Below are 16,043 nucleotides of genomic sequence, written 5' to 3' on the forward strand. Positions count from 1 at the left end.
TTATCGTAGGTGCATGTCCACTGTGAGAGACATAATCAAAAAAAAAAAAAAAATCCAGAAATCACAATGTATGATTTTTTTAACTATTTATTTGTATGATACAGCTGCAAATAAGTATTTGAACACCTGAGAAAATCAATGTTAATATTTGGTACATTAGCCTTTGTTTGCAATTACAGAGGTCAAACGTTTCTTGTAGTTTTTCACCAGGTTTGCACACACTGGAGGAGGGATTTTGGCCCACTCCTCCACACAGATCTTCTCTAGATCAGTCAGGTTTCTGGGCTGTCGCTGAGAAACACGGAGTTTGAGCTCCCTCCAAAGATTCTCTATTGGGTTTAGGTCTGGAGACTGGCTAGGCCATGCCAGAACCTTGATATGCTTCTTACAGAGCCACTCCTTGGTTATCCTGGCTGTGTGCTTCGGGTCATTGTCATGTTGGAAGACCCAGCCTCGACCCATCTTCAAAGCTCTAACTGAGGGAAGGAGGTTGTTGCCCAAAATCTCGCAATGCATGGCCCCGGTCATCCTCTCCTTAATACAGTGCAGTCGCCCTGTCCCATGTGCAGAAAAACACCCCCAAAGCATGATGCTACCACCCCCATGCTTCACAGTAGGGATGGTGTTCTTGGGATGGTACTCATCATTCTTCTTCCTCCAAACACGGTTAGTGGAATTATGACCAAAAAGTTCTATTTTGGTCTCATCTGACCACATGACTTTCTTCCATGACTCCTCTGGATCATCCAAATGGTAATTGGCAAACTTAAGACGGGCCTTGACATGTGCTGGTTTAAGCAGGGGAACCTTCCGTGCCATGCATGATTTCAAACCATGACGTCTTAGTGTATTACCAACAGTAACCTTGGAAACGGTGGTCCCAGCTCTTTTCAGGTCATTGACCAGCTCCTCCCGTGTAGTCCTGGGCTGATTTCTCACCTTTCTTAGGATCATTGAGACCCCACGAGGTGAGATTTTTGCATGGAGCCCCAGTCCGAGGGAGATTGACAGTCATGTTTAGCTTCTTCCATTTTCTAATGATTGCTCCAACAGTGGACCTTTTTTCACCAAGCTGCTTGGCAATTTCCCCGTAGCCCTTTCCAGCCTTGTGGAGGTGTACAATTTTGTCTCTAGTGTCTTTGGACAGCTCTTTGGTCTTGGCCATGTTAGTAGTTGGATTCTTACTGATTGTATGGGGTGGACAGGTGTCTTTATGCAGCTAATGACCTCAAACAGGTGCATCTAATTTAGGATAATAAATGGAGTGGAGGTGGACATTTTAAAGGCAGACTAACAGGTCTTTGAGGGTCAGAATTCTAGCTGATAGACAGGTGTTCAAATACTTATTTGCAGCTGTATCATACAAATAAATAGTTAAAAAATCATAAATTGTGATTTCTGGAATTTTTTTTTTTGATTATGTCTCTCACAGTGGACATGCACGTACGATGACAATTTCAGACCCCTCCATGATTTCCAAGTGGGAGAACTTGCAAAATAGCAGGGTGTTCAAATACTTATTTTCCTCACTGTAGATGAAGGACAACTTACCTAAAAGAGCGATCAATAATAGTGATAATATCTCCATGTTTGAGGCGTACAGTCTGTTTAAGAGCATGTCCATTCAGCTGAGTTGGGTTCACAGAGCTTAAATTGGAGACAAACACCTACACAGTAAAAAAAAAAAAAAAAAAATAATGAGTAAAATAAAATATGACAATTTATAATGACATGGACTTTATCTCCAAATATAATTAAAGTTTGGCTCAGTTTCTGGAGCTGGTAATGCTGCCTTTCTTAAACCAGACACCTAAAATAGTACGGCTATGCAGGCTATGTTTCCAGACAAGTAATCCAGTGGATTTGCATCCTTCTCAGCAGTGGAAGAAAGGCTGTTAATGGTCATTTAAAGATATATACAGCCCCACTTTTAGACAATAAGTTTATTTGTACTAAGATTTCTTTAAGCAACAGACACCCATTGACCAATACCCACATACATATGGCCTGTTGATGCCACTGACCTGGTGAGTGTTCAGTGTAAATATAAGCACAACATGAAACATTGTCCCAAAGGGGAATGCATCCTGTAAGCTCACCCCAATAACCAAAGATTTATTTTTCTCTTTGCCCATTGTTTTCCGCCAAATAAGGGAAATACTTCCCGGGTCACCAGAACTAATGTCCCCATAGGAAGATTTCCCCCTCTATTGCTTTTCTGGGCACAATCCAAAGTGTGGGATTTTCTTTTACCTTCACCGATAACGGTAAACAGGACAAATAGAGTGCAATGCGCCTTAACAGGGACACACAGGGATTTTACTCACTCCAACAAATTAAAAAGTTTCTTCTTTTATAGTCATACTTTAAAGAGACAGACAGACAAAAGGTTTTAAGTTGTTACCTCTTTTTCCTTGACTTCAACTTTACAGTGTTCTTTGGAAACATGTGGCAGCTGAATTCGGATGTCACATTCTGACTTCCTGCGTAGAGGGAGAAGAAAAAAAAGTGGTTTAATACTTATCATAGTATATGTCATAGCAATGTATGTCTGTATTGTTGACAGAGGTGTTTCTAACCATAAGCAAATATATATTTAAGCCTGGTAAGGCCAGTACTACTCAGTTCTATTACATGAGGCATCCATGACAAATCAGAGTAAGAAGAGTTAGCGTTATTAAACACAAAACACAGTAAAACCTTGGATTGCAAGCATAACTCAATCCGGAAGCATGCTTGTAATCCCAAAAGCACTTGTATATCAAAGCGAAATTCCCCATAAGAAATAATGGAAACTCAAATGATTCGTTCCACAACCATTTATTCATAAATCCTTCAGTTTATAGTCCATATAAAAATATGGCAATGTGATAGGTTGCATAACCATAAAATGTTTCCACAAATGGAAGCCTCCACAAGAGAATTAGAAGCAAAATCCAGCAGGAGCTCCAGAGTATAAAAGAGAAGAGAGGCGCCTCCAAGTGTAGCAATATGTTGCACCTTCATTAAAAGTAACCAGATTGCTACACTTAGAGGCGCCTGTCCTCATACTCAGTTGCAAAATGACACTACTTGTATATCAAGCCAAAATGTATTAAAAGAAAAAAAAAATTAGCTTGTCTTGCAAAGAGCTCTCAAACCAAGGTTTTACTGTATTGCCGTTTATCAAGTCTTAGGAGGTGGTAGCTGCACTCTTTTTTTTTGTTTAAGGCTTTGATCCCTCTTATTTTAACTTGAAAACCCAGCCAATAGGTTAAAAAAAATAAAAAATACAACAGTTCAAACTGTCTAGTAAAAAGGTAGCAGTTATAGGGTTGAGATAAACCATTTAGCACTGACAGGGGCGCTTGGACCAGCTTAAAATGTCAAACCTTCATCCCAAAAGGAAAGAAAAATAAAAAAATCCAGCCACCATATTTAAAGCGGAGGTTCCGCCGATTTTTTTTTTTTTAAGTCAGTAGCTACAAATACGGCAGCTGCTGACTTTTAAAAAATGGACACTTACCTGTCCAGCACGCCCGCGATGTCAGCAGACGAGGCTGAGCAATCGCTCAGTCCTCGGCTGCTTCCGCCACCATCCTAGGTGAGGGAATCAGGAAGTGAAGCCTTGCTGCTTCACTGCCCGATTCCATACTGCGCATGCGCGAGTATTGTGGCGCACCGTCACTGGTCCCCGCTCTCTCCTGGGAACAGTGTTTCCCAGAAGACAGGCTGGATTCCCCGCGGGAGTCAGAACCCGGAAGTGGTGCAAATACCTGTCTCAGACAGGTATCTGCACCCCCCCCCTCCCCCTGAAAGGTGCCAAATGTGACACCGGAGGGGGAGGGTCCAAAAAGCAGAGGTTAACTTTTTGTGTGAACCTCCACTTTAAAAGAATTGGTAAGCTGCAACAAATTAAATTTGAGTTTAATGCGTCTTTCAGCCTTAGTAATGGGGTTAGAGGATGGGCATTTTTACTGCAAGTGTGCGGTAAGTGAATAATACACATTAAAACTAGAATGAAAATAAAGGTTAAACATATGAATTCTCTTACCTTCCAAACAAACATGTGGTTGCCGTCAGTGGAAAATGTGTTCCATCGACGCCACTTCTTTTTATCACGATGATTTTACCATGGCAAGGCATCTCTAAAAATCTCTTACCTATAAAAGAAAAAATTGTTACAAAGTTAATCTAGTTGAAAAAAATATATACTCAAGTCCATCCAAACACAAAAATATACAGAAGTCCAGAAACCCAAACATATGATATAGGTGACCTTTTAGTGCAGCCTTTAGTAACAATGGGGAAGATTTACTAAAACTACTACACACTGAATCTGGTGCAGCTCTGCACGGTAACCAATCAGCTTCCAGGTTTTATTGTCAAAGCTTAAAACGGTAGTAAACCCGCAGCAGCTTTTTTTTTTTTTAACATACCTGAAAGGCAAAAGGCATAATGAGCTAGTATGCACCGCATACTAGCTCATTATGAAATACTTACCTTTGAACGAGGCGTGGGGAACTTACCTGGTCCACGCCGAGGGAGATGTCATCTTGCCTCGGCGTCTTTTGGGTATCGCCGCTCCAGCGCTGTGAGTGGCTGGAGCTGCGATGTCGTCACTCCCGTGCATACGGCAAGGTCTGACGGCCCTTTAGTCGAGGAACCCGCATGCGCCGCTGCAGTCAGCGGCTCATTGCGAGGGGAATATCTCCTAAATCGTACAGGTTTAGGAGAGATTTCTTTTTACCTACAGGCAAGCCTTACTATAGACTTACCTGCAGGTAAAAGTGGTAGTACAGAGTTTACTACCACTTTAATTGAACAAGAAGTTAGAAGCGGATTGGTTACTATGCACAGCTGCACCAGATTCTGTGTGCTCCAGTTTTTAGTAAATCTCCCCCAATGTGTCAATTCAACTGATCAATGTCACAAAGTAATGCTTCAGCATTTGAAAAACTGACAGATGCCAGGAATCAACACCACACCAAAGTACCCGTGTGGCACAAGGTGCTCCACTGACAAAACAAAGCTTCATTAGTATTTTATACCCTCATGACAATTGCAACCACTCAAAATCGAAGCTTTTACTACAAGTGCAATAGAAGCCAAGCCATGAGAATGGCCATATGGGCTTCATAACACCAAGCAGAGTACGGTGCCAAGTACAGCAACAAGCAGCACATTTCAGCTCACTGAGAAGCAATAGTATTAAAGTATAGGAGCTGTCAGGGTAACTAAGCAAGCTTGTGGGCAGGTTATTGTTTAGGGGATTTATATAAATAGACAAGTGGAAGACTAAAACATTGTTCCTGCGGGATGGGAATCAAGTTTACTTGTGCAGCTGTTGTCAAAATAGCCAATCCAAATTGTCGTATGATAATGATGCCCCCCCCCCTTTTTTTACTCTGGTAAAAAACAAAAACCCAACTTTGGGCAGATAAAATAATCCCTGGCAGTGGGGCTGTGCTTGCACCGCAAGGGTTAATAGCTTGCCTGATCCTCTGTCCCCCCACAATCCAGGGGCTGACTGTTCCCTGTGTCTTGTCCAGAGCTGGGCTATTTCAGAACCCTTGATTGGAGTGCAGGGGGGCAGAATATCTCCTTGTATTGTTCCCCCTACACATAAGCAATAAACCTTGCAGTTCAGGCATAGCTCTACTGCAAGGGAGCATTTAGATTTGCCCAGAACTGGGCTTTAACCACTTCACACCCAGCTTATAGCAGAATGACAGCCGGGAAGTGGTTCAGTTATCCTGACGTCCAGCAGGATAAGCCGTGGGGGTGCGGCAATCAGTTGTGTGTCATGCGCGCATCACCGATCTCGGTGAAGAGCCTCTGACACGGCTGATCACGATGTAAACAGGAAGAGCCGTTTATTGTCTTTTCCTTACTCATGTCTGACAGACACGAGCAGGAGAGCCAATCAGCTGCTCTTTTGACAGGCGGGGTCTGTGCCGTTTATAAGCGCAGCCGCCCCCCCTCACTACAGATGCCCACAAAGGAACCCCAACAGGTATGCCACTCGCTGCCCATGCCACCCAGAAGTGCCCACCGGTACCACCTCAGCACCCATTAGTAAGGGAGAAAACTTAATTTTACTGAATTGTATAACAGAAATAAAGAAAATCTTTCTTCAAACTTTTTGGTCATTGTTTAGGGGGAAAAAAAAGCTATTTGTGGAAACAAAACGATACACATTTTGTTTGGGTACAGTGTAGCATTGTCATTTAAAAAGTGAACGTGCTGAAAGCTGGCTTGGGCAGGAAGGGGGGCAAGTGTCTGGTATTGAAGTAATTAAAGAAATTATAGACTTCCATCTGTATATTCAGCAATGGAAGAAAGGGTTAATGAACGTATGGCTTTATGCACAAGAGCTACAACAAGCAATGGTGATATTACAACTACAGACTATATAACCGTATTAGACAGAACACTGCTGTGCCCTTCACTACACTTCGGGGGGATTTGAAAACGGGTGACCCTGCAGCTGGCAACTTGTCAAACTTGTCAGCATCAGGAAAGCCAAGCCTTACCATAAATGTTACAATCTGATGTAAAATAAGGATAAAATAAGTGTTTTGTTTTTTTTAAGGCCCCCCCACCCAAAAAATGATTTTTTTTTAAAATCAAACTTTAATAAGATGCTTTTGGAGTAAAAATGTATCTAAAGCTAGTTTTCCATTTTGCCACCAGGTCCGTACAGACCTAACAGCAAGGGGAATTACACACAATCTGGTGGCTGCAGCCGATCGCTCGCACCATACCCTGGTACTGGCGCTCAAACCACCCCGCCATGCTTACTGGGCTCTGCTTGCCCATTGACAGGCCCAGGAGCACCACGGTGGGTAGAAGGGAAGGAGAACAGCGGTCACATTCACTCTTCTTGTGACCCAGAAAGACATCTGATGTCACTTCCGGGTCAAGTTCTCGGGGTCCCCGCCTCGCTTTGCAAAACATTCAGTGGAGTACATGGGAGACATGCTGCATAGCTCAATAAAGAGAACCTGTCACAAAAAAAGTGAAAATATATTTTTTTTGCAAAAAAATTACGTTGCACACAACACCCCCCCCCCCCCCATATACACAAACGTAAACGCATGCTTCGAGGCGCCTACACGTGAAATGGTCGATTGGGATACACATTACATTTCACTGCATACTGCAGAGTGGGAGATATAATTTGTAACACAAGATCTCCTTCTTAACGTACTAAACTAATTCCTATAGGTATCGGTACGGAGAGGAGAAAGCCAAGCCGGGCATGCGCCAGCTTGTTTACAACCGATTGCTCCCTCCCTGCAATCTTCTGGGACAAGTCTCCCCAATCGGGACTGGCACGTACGCACCTGGTTGTGAAGCCGCAAGCTATCAGCTGGGTGTCCACACTAGTGATGCCGGGGAAAGGGCAGGGGAGAGAACCAAGGCTTCAGGCCGTCGCATCGCTGGACAAGTGCGCGTTTATTAAAAGTCAGCTACTCCTACTTTTTGTAACAGCTGGAACTCCATTTTAAATATCAATAAACAAATTTAAACAAGAAAATGGGACAAAGACCTGAGTAAATTGTTTAACAATATTCTAAAATGTTTGTGAAATGTGTCAACGTAACAAATACTGATGTCAGTGACAGAAGTACTTGGCAGATTTGACACCAAGCTGTAGCAGACTTGGCACATGGCAGTACAGAGCATGTGACTGATGAAGCCCTATCCAGCTCACCGAGTGCTGATTGTTTATTGAGCTTCACCTGCAGATAAAAATATGCGCTCACAATTCAGGAAAAACAAGTGAACTCAAAACCAACATCTCCATAGTAATAGATCGTAAAATCTGCCAGTAATTTCACCGGTATGAACCCTTCGCTTCTACAATATCTCCCAATCTCTGGACAGGTTCTGAGAATCGGTGCCACGCTGTCCATGGTGATGAAGACGTATGAATCTACATCGGCACAGGGCAGGGATCCAACTTAGGAAGAGATTTCTAATTCCTCAAAATCTGATGAGCCAGTCAAGTACACCGGCAGCTTTAAAGCAGATGTGCCATGAAAAAAAAATATTAAAAGCCAGCAGCTACAAATACTGCAGCTGCTGACTTTTTATATCAGCACACTTACCTGTCCTGGAGTCCAGCGCCGTCCGCAGCAGAGGATGAGCGATCGCTCGTCTCTCTGCTGCCCCCCCCGCCATCCTCTGTGAGGGAACCAGGAAGTGAAGCGCTCCGGCTTCACTACCCGATTCCCTACGGCGCATGTGCGAGTTGCGCTGCGCCGCTGATTGGCTCCCGCTGTGCTCTGGGAGCCGAGTGTTCCCAGAGCACAACGGGGGGAAAACGGGAGGTGACGTTCTGCCCGCAGTCTGCACGAGACTGTGTGACCGGAAGTGGGTGCAAATACCTGTCTTTAGACAGGTATCTGCACCCCCCTCCCCCCTGAAAGGTGTCAAATGTGAAACCGGGGGGGGGGGGGGGTTCCGATCAGGGCGAGTTCCACTTTAGGGTGGCGCTCCGCTTTAAAAGCGATCGGAAGCCCGCTGTGCCGGAGCAGATATCCGCCGGCCTCTCGCGATCGCTCTACAGAGAGCCAGAACAGGTATTTGTGTATGTAAACAAACAGATCCCCGTTCTGACATGCCTCCCTAGGGAACACCAACGGCACTTTCACACTGAGGCGGAGGGAGCGTCGGTGGTAAAGCACTGCGATTGGCTACGCCAACGCCGAATTCGCTTTGCAGGACTTTTTCGATGTCCCACAAATGAACCGCCCCAGTGTGAAAGCACTTTGGCTTTCACACTGGAGTGACAGGAGAGGCACTCTGCAGGCGATATTTTTAGCGCTAAAATTTCTTAAAAGCGCCTCAGTGTGAAAGTGGCCTTAACCCCTTGATTGCCCCCAGCAATTGGAGCTAAAAATAGACACTGATTACTGTATACATGTCACTGGCGGGGAGCCAGTGACATGTATACAGTAATCAGTGTCCATTTTTAGCTCCAATTGCTGTACACGTGTCCCCCCAAAAAAAGTCTGATATGTCTGCCGCAATCCCGCTAAAAATCACTACAATTTTGTAGACGCTATATCTTTTGCGCCAACCAATATATGCTTATTGCCATTTTTACCAAATATATGTAGAATACATATAGGCGTAAACTGAAGTAATTTGTTTTTTTATTATTTTAGGATATTTATTATAGTAAAAAAAAAAACCTATTCAAACAAAATTGTCGCACTTTATAGCATAACAAATAAAAACCGGCAGAGGTGATCAAATACCACCAAAAGAAAGCAATATTTTCCAGAAAAAATAAATAAAAGATGCCAATTTTGTTTGGGTACGTCGTGCAATTGTCAGTTAAAGCGACGCAGGGCTATAGCGCAAAAAAAAAGTGGCCCGGTCATTAAAGGGGCAAATCCTTCCGGTCCTTAAGTGGTTAAAGCAGTATGAAGCCCAAAAATGCAATATATTGCAGCTTAGCAATCCCCCCTGTTGCCAGCAACACTCTTCCTGTATTAGGTTTGTCTATATGTTGGGCAAGTCTAGCACGTTGCAGCCCAGTGCATCTGCTGCAAAGATTCCAGCACCCGTCTCCACAAGCCTTGTGTAAACAGATTCCCAGCTGACAAGCATGCCGATCGCTGAGTGCCATGTGCCTATCAGGTCTATAACGTGGGACAGGTGAACACAGAGCCATGTGCAGCAAGCATTTAACATGTGAAGAGCCCCATGCTTCTCCCATGTAACAGATGGTTAAACAACATCAGCAAACTAATCTGAGCAGAGAAAAAAGGAGGGAACCTAACACCTGGCAGAGCACCCCCCTGACCCTTTCCCTAACAGCTGCAACCGTCTCCTCCGCTAACACTGAGCGCCTGGCAATCACCCACAAAGACATGGAGGCAGCATGTGCCCAGCGTGACAACCACATGCCAACCCATACAAAACTGAGCTCTGCGGGCATGGGCAGCCCCTTGAACAAGCCAGGCGTACAGGCAGTGGTATGAGCAGCCATCAAAAAGAGACAGTAGTGCAGACAGATCCTCAATAAAAAGCAATAACATGCGCAGGCAATCAGGGCAGCCCCCCCATAAAGCAATAACATGCGCAGGCAGTGATCTGGGCAGCCCCCCAATAACATGCGCAGGCAGTGATCTGGGCAGCCCCCCCATAAAGCAATAACATGCACAGGCAGTGATCTGGGCAGCCCCCCAATAACATGCGCAGGTAGTGATCTGGGCAGCCCCCCATAAAGCAATAACATGCACAAGCAGTGATCTGGGCAGCCCCCCCATAAAGCAATAACATGCACAAGCAGTGATCTGGGCAGCCCCCCCATAAAGCAATAACATGCAGGCAGTGATCTGGGCAGCCCCCCCATAAAGAAATAACATGCAGGCAGTGATCTGGGCAGCCCCCCCATAAAGCAATAACATGCAGGCAGTGATCTGGGCAGCCCCCAAAAAAGGCAATAGGGCACACAGGCAGTGATATGGGCAGCCCCCCAATAAAGCAATAACATGCAGGCAGTGATCTGGGCAGCCCCCAAAAAAGGCAATAGGGCACACATGCAGTGATATGGGCAGCCCCCCCAATAAAGCAACATGTGCAGGCAGCGATAAGGGAACCCCCCAAAAAAGGCGATGGGGCACGCACACAGGCAGCCCCCAATAAAGTATTAACATGCACAGCCCCCCCCCCCCAATAAAGCAATTACACACAGGCAGTGATCTGGGAAGCCCCCCAATAAAGCAATAACATGCGCAGGCAGCGATCAGGGCAGCCCCCCGAAAAAGCAATAAGGCACACAGGTAGTGGCGCGGGCCCCATTGCTGTAACCCCTGGCAACCAACCCACCAAGAGCGTTCCACTCCTAAACCTTCTACATCCTAAACTCGCCGGCCGCCATCCCGCCAACAGCCCGGAGCTGACACTTGGAGAATTTGGCGGGCTGACCGCCTGGCCTCTCCCCAGGCTCCCCGGACCCAGAGAAGGCCTCCATCACTGACCTGAGGGCGACGAAAGGATTCCTTGAAGCGGAGCGATCACTCCATTCACCCGTACAGACGCCGCTCACATACACACACGCATTGGCCCCGCCGAGCTGGCCGCTGTCCGTTACTGGCACTTCGGCGCCTCCGCGTAGTCAGCACTGCGCAGGCGCAGAGTCCCGACCGCACGGCGCCGAGAGGATCACTCCGCCGCTCCACTTACCGGCTAAGGTTCAAGCCGCAAAACCGATCGTCGACAGTGCCAGACTCCCCGCCACACGTTATATCCCGCCGATTCCGACGTCTCTCCACCGATCGGGGCTGGCGATCAGACGTTTGCAGGGTTCCGGGCGAACTATTTCCTCCGGCGCAGGGATACCGCCAATAGACGTGAAGTTTTAAAAGTGTTCGAAAAGCAGCGCGAAGTTGTGTGATTGGAGGCGTGGCGTCACGTGGACGCGGGATCGGCCAATGGCCGACGACGTGGGCGGGGACGGGGAGGGAAAAAATAGCGCGCAGTTTCCCCAAACAAAGGCGACGAGGTGGAAGAGACGTGTTCTCAGTATGGCGGCAACACAGAGCCAATGGGAGCCCAGAGACGGCTTTTCCTTCACACGGCCATGTCTGGGAACATGCCTCTCACCGCCAACGCAACAATCCGCAGAAAAATGGACGTGCTTGTCACCTAGTACAAATAATTGTCACCAGAATGTATCCAAACACACCAACACCTCACGTATAATATAAATATTACCTCACAGAGCCCGCCGCCAATGTGCTTCATTTGTTATGGGGTGACAACTCTCTCCCAAATACTCTCCTGTGTTGTCACATGTCCCCCCACAGCACAGACCTCTTCCACTATTGTCATAAGAGAACCTGTCTACAGAGGTGACATGAGGGGAGGAGAGCAGGACCAGAATGGGGACAAAGATGGATATTATATACACAGGACAAGTCTCCATCCACCTACATCAGCTCACCTGGACACCAAACGTTACCCATAATAACCCAGGCAGGTGAGTAATGTGGGATCGACGCTCCCTGCTAAAGAACAGGATTTATTTATCCAGCGTTCCCACACTTTGTATGACAATTACGCGGTCATGCGACACCATAGCCAAACTACATTTGTGTCATTTTCTTCACACAAATAGGAGCTTTTTTTGGTGGTATTTAATCACCACTGGGGTTTTTATTTATTTTTGCTAAATAAACGAAAAAAGATCAACAATTAAAAAAAAAAAAATTGTTTTCAATGTTTGTTAGAAAATTTTGCAAAACAGGTAATTTTTCTCCTTCACTGATGGTCCCTGATAGACTGCACTGGTGGGCACTGAAAGGCTGTACACTGATGAGGCGGCACTGATAAGGAGGAATTGATGTAAATTTTATCCTTCACTGATGGGCACTAATAGGCTGCACTTGGTGGGTACTGATAAGGAGGCAATAATGAGACTGCACTGAAAGGCTGCACTGATAAACAATGATAAGGAGGCACCAATAAGTAGGGTTGTCCCGATACCACTTTTTTAGGACTGAGTACAAGTACCGATACTTTTTTTTATGTACTCGCTGATACCAAATACCAATACTTTTTTAAAAATGTGTCCCCAAATGCAGCCATGTCCCCCCACAAATATGCAGCCATGTCCCCCCACAAATATGCAGCCATGTCCCCACAAATATGCAGCCATGTCCCCCCACAAATATGCAGCCATGTCCCCCCACAAATATGCAGCCATGTCCCCACAAATATGCAGCCATGTCCCCCCACAAATATGCAGCCATGTCCCCCCACAAATATGCAGCCCTGTCCCCACAAATATGCAGCCCTGTCCCCACAAATATGCAGCCATGTCCCCACAAATATGCAGCCATGTCCCCCCACAAATATGCAGCCATGTCCCCACAAATATGCAGCCATGTCCCCCCACAAATATGCAGCCATGTCCCCCCACAAATATGCAGCCCTGTCCCCACAAATATGCAGCCCTGTCCCCACAAATATGCAGCCATGTCCCCACAAATATGCAGCCATGTCCCCCCACAAATATGCAGCCATGTCCCCACAAATATGCAGCCATGTCCCCCCACAAATATGCAGCCATGTCCCCCCACAAATATGCAGCCATGTCCCCCCACAAATATGCAGCCATGTCCCCCCACAAATATGCAGCCATGTCCCCACAAAAATGCAGCCATGTCCCCACAAAAATGCAGCCATGTCCTCAAGAGAAAGGGAGTGTCTATACATGACGAGGCACGGCGAGGAACACACAGCTATTCAAATGAAAGCTGTAATGTTCCCCACGCTGATCAACTAGACGACGGCGGTGCGGGGGGGGGGAGGACTTGGCTTTCTCCTTGAGGACTGCACTGCTCCGCTCGACCCGCCCGCTCTCTCTCTCTATGGGGAAAAAAAACGTATCGGCTGAAGCATCGGGAGCATTTGCATATGTGCATTGAAAATCAATGGGAGCGGCAAATGCGCCCAGCGTAAATATGCGCCCACGATACGACGGCGTAGGCAAGTTACGTCGGTCGTAGGAAGCCTATGTTTAGGTGTATCTCAGTTTGTGGGCACGGCGCATGGATACGACGGCGCATATTTAAGCCCCGTACACACGGTCGGACTTTTGCCCAACCAACTTCAAAATCCGGCACTTTTCGTATTTGTCCGACCGTGTGTACGTTCCATCGGACCAACTTTTTTGGCTTCAATCGGACAAAAAGTTGGGTCTGTGAACGGACCAACTTTCTGTTCCGAAAAGTCCGATTGTGCAAAGTGCGACCGTGTGTACAGCAAACCATCGGACTTTTGGACAAAGTACAAATGCGCATGCTCAGAACCAATGTTAAACTCAACCAACAATAGCAGAAGTTAACCAAAGGGTGGCGGTAAAGAGCAAGTAAAACCACGTGATGTTGGGAAAGTGTTAGAAAAGTTTGCAGAAAAGTCCGAGCGTGTGTATGCTATGGGTGTGATCGGACAAATCAATTAAGACAAAAATCCAAGGGAAATTTTGTTGGATGTCCGACCGTGTGTACGAGCCTTAACACTTACGCGGCGTATCTCGAGATACATCGGCATAAGTGCTTTGTGAATCCGGGCCTATGAGTTTAACTTTCAGCTCCGGTCGGAGCCGCTGCACAAACTACGCAAAGTTAGTGCAGTGATCTCCCTGCCAGAGCACTGATCAGGAGTCAGTCGGCTGCTGGTTTTTCAGCCTGCTCGTCCAACAGAAGCCCCGCCAAACGGCCGGCTGCCAGCGGACAGACCGACATACACACCGGCCGATGTCTCCTGGCATTTCACCCGTGTGTACCAGGCTTGATGTAAATGTATACCCTGTGTCTATTACACTCCAGACTAGCTGGGAAAGCTTGGTATCCTACCCCATGTGGTGTGTCTGGGATGCACCAACTGGTTTCACACCTTTTGGTCTGATCCTGGGATATTGTCCTTCTGGCAACAACTGCATGTCTTTCTCACTGGAACTTCACCATCCTCACTACCCCCAAAGATAACATCAGGTACATAGGGAGTTATAGACCTCTAAAACATATCATCGGGTATTTAGGGATTTATGGGCCTTCAAAACATATCATCGGGTATTTTCAGATTTACGGACCTCCAAAACATATCATCGGGTATTTAGGGATTTATAGACCTCCAAGACATATCATTGGATATTTAGGATTTCTAAAACATGTCTTTAGGTATGTAGGAATTTATAGACCTCCAAACATATCATCAGGTATTTAGGGATTTATGGACCTTCAAAACATATCAATGATATTTAGGGATTTATGGACCTCCAAAACATACGGTATTATCAGGTATTTAGGGATTTATGGATCTCCAAAACATAACATCGGGTATTTAGGGATTTATGGACCTCCAAAACATTATCAGGTATTCATGGATTTATGTACCTCCAAAACATATCATCGGGTATTTAGGGATTTATAGACTTCCAAGACATATTATTGGATATTAAGGATTTCAAAAACATGTCTTCAGGTATGTAGGAATTTATAGACCTCCAAAACATATCATCGGGTATTTAGGGATTTATAGACCTCCAAAACATATCATCAGGTATTTAGCGATTTTTGGACCTCCAAAACATATTATCGTGTATTTAGGCTTCTGATGGAGACTACAAGTGGCTGTTTCAGTAAATATTGTGCATAGTCTACTGTTCACCACCATGAAGCCCATCCCGAGAACTGCCCAATTATTTTTCCATTGTGTATATGGAGAGGGTGCTTGTTCAGGTTCTTGGGGGTCGCAGCCTAGATAGAAACAACAGACTTGTGAGGGCACACCCTAAAAAGGCATTTACATTCAAGATAGTGCTGCTATAAGACTGCAAATAGAACAACATAAATTACAGCGCACACCTACAAAAATTATATTTAAATCCAGCAAGGCTATTTAAAAACACCTGAGCATATTCAAAAATATGGAGATTTGGTCACATTATATGGTCATATAGTGCTAAGCCCACTTCCTGCGTCAAAGTACCCCATTATCAGTGGGTCCTCCTACACTAGTAACAAAATGAAAGATCTTACATCTCAACCATGGGGACAAACTCCTCTTTATGGGAGAACTGAAAGTGCTCCTCCTATAACACTGGTGGACACTAATGAGAGGTAACGAAGGGGGGGGGGGGGGGGCTCTGGCCCAAGGGACCTGGTCAGCAGGATCTATACAATATACAAACAACAGACTTGGGGGCACACCCAGTGTAAATTGTGCTTAAAGCTGCATTCACACTATAGCGTACTGAATCGCGGCGTTTTGTCCCGCGAATTGCGGCGGCAAATAGCGGCGTTTTGTACCGCGATTCGCGGCGCGATTGTGAATGCAGCCTGTGACCCCCTCTATGGAGATGGTTCACATCTCCTAGCCGAACGCCGGAAGACACCTGAAAAAAAGGTCCGGGACCTTGTTTCAGGCGGCAGGCGTCAGGTGTCCGGCGTTCGGCATGGAGATGTGAACCATCTCCATAGAGGGCAATGCTAAAGCATCCCTCTGGCGTTTCGGGGCGGCAGCGGCGTTCACAC

The 16,043-nt window shown here is 46.0% G+C and overlaps 1 protein-coding gene across 14 annotated transcripts in view; it reads right to left on the bottom strand.

Annotated features, from left to right (window-relative positions):
• Nucleotides 1-11,121, bottom strand: part of MKI67 (marker of proliferation Ki-67) — a 37,341-nt gene extending 26,220 nt beyond the window's left edge. For all 14 annotated transcript variants that reach the window (XM_040361405.1, XM_040361413.1, XM_040361416.1 and 11 more), the window contains exons 1-4: nt 10,983-11,121; nt 4,034-4,142; nt 2,405-2,483; nt 1,552-1,667 (exon numbers count right to left, since the gene is read on the bottom strand). In XM_040361405.1, coding sequence (XP_040217339.1) covers nt 1,552-1,667; nt 2,405-2,483; nt 4,034-4,125 — 287 coding nt within the window. In that variant the 5' untranslated portion in view covers nt 4,126-4,142; nt 10,983-11,121. The remainder of the gene's footprint in view (nt 1-1,551; nt 1,668-2,404; nt 2,484-4,033; nt 4,143-10,982) is intronic.
• Between the last annotated feature and the right edge of the window lie 4,922 nt (nt 11,122-16,043).

The sequence above is a fragment of the Rana temporaria genome, chromosome 8 (genome assembly GCF_905171775.1).
Source record: "Rana temporaria chromosome 8, aRanTem1.1, whole genome shotgun sequence".
Lineage (NCBI taxonomy): Eukaryota > Metazoa > Chordata > Amphibia > Anura > Ranidae > Rana > Rana temporaria.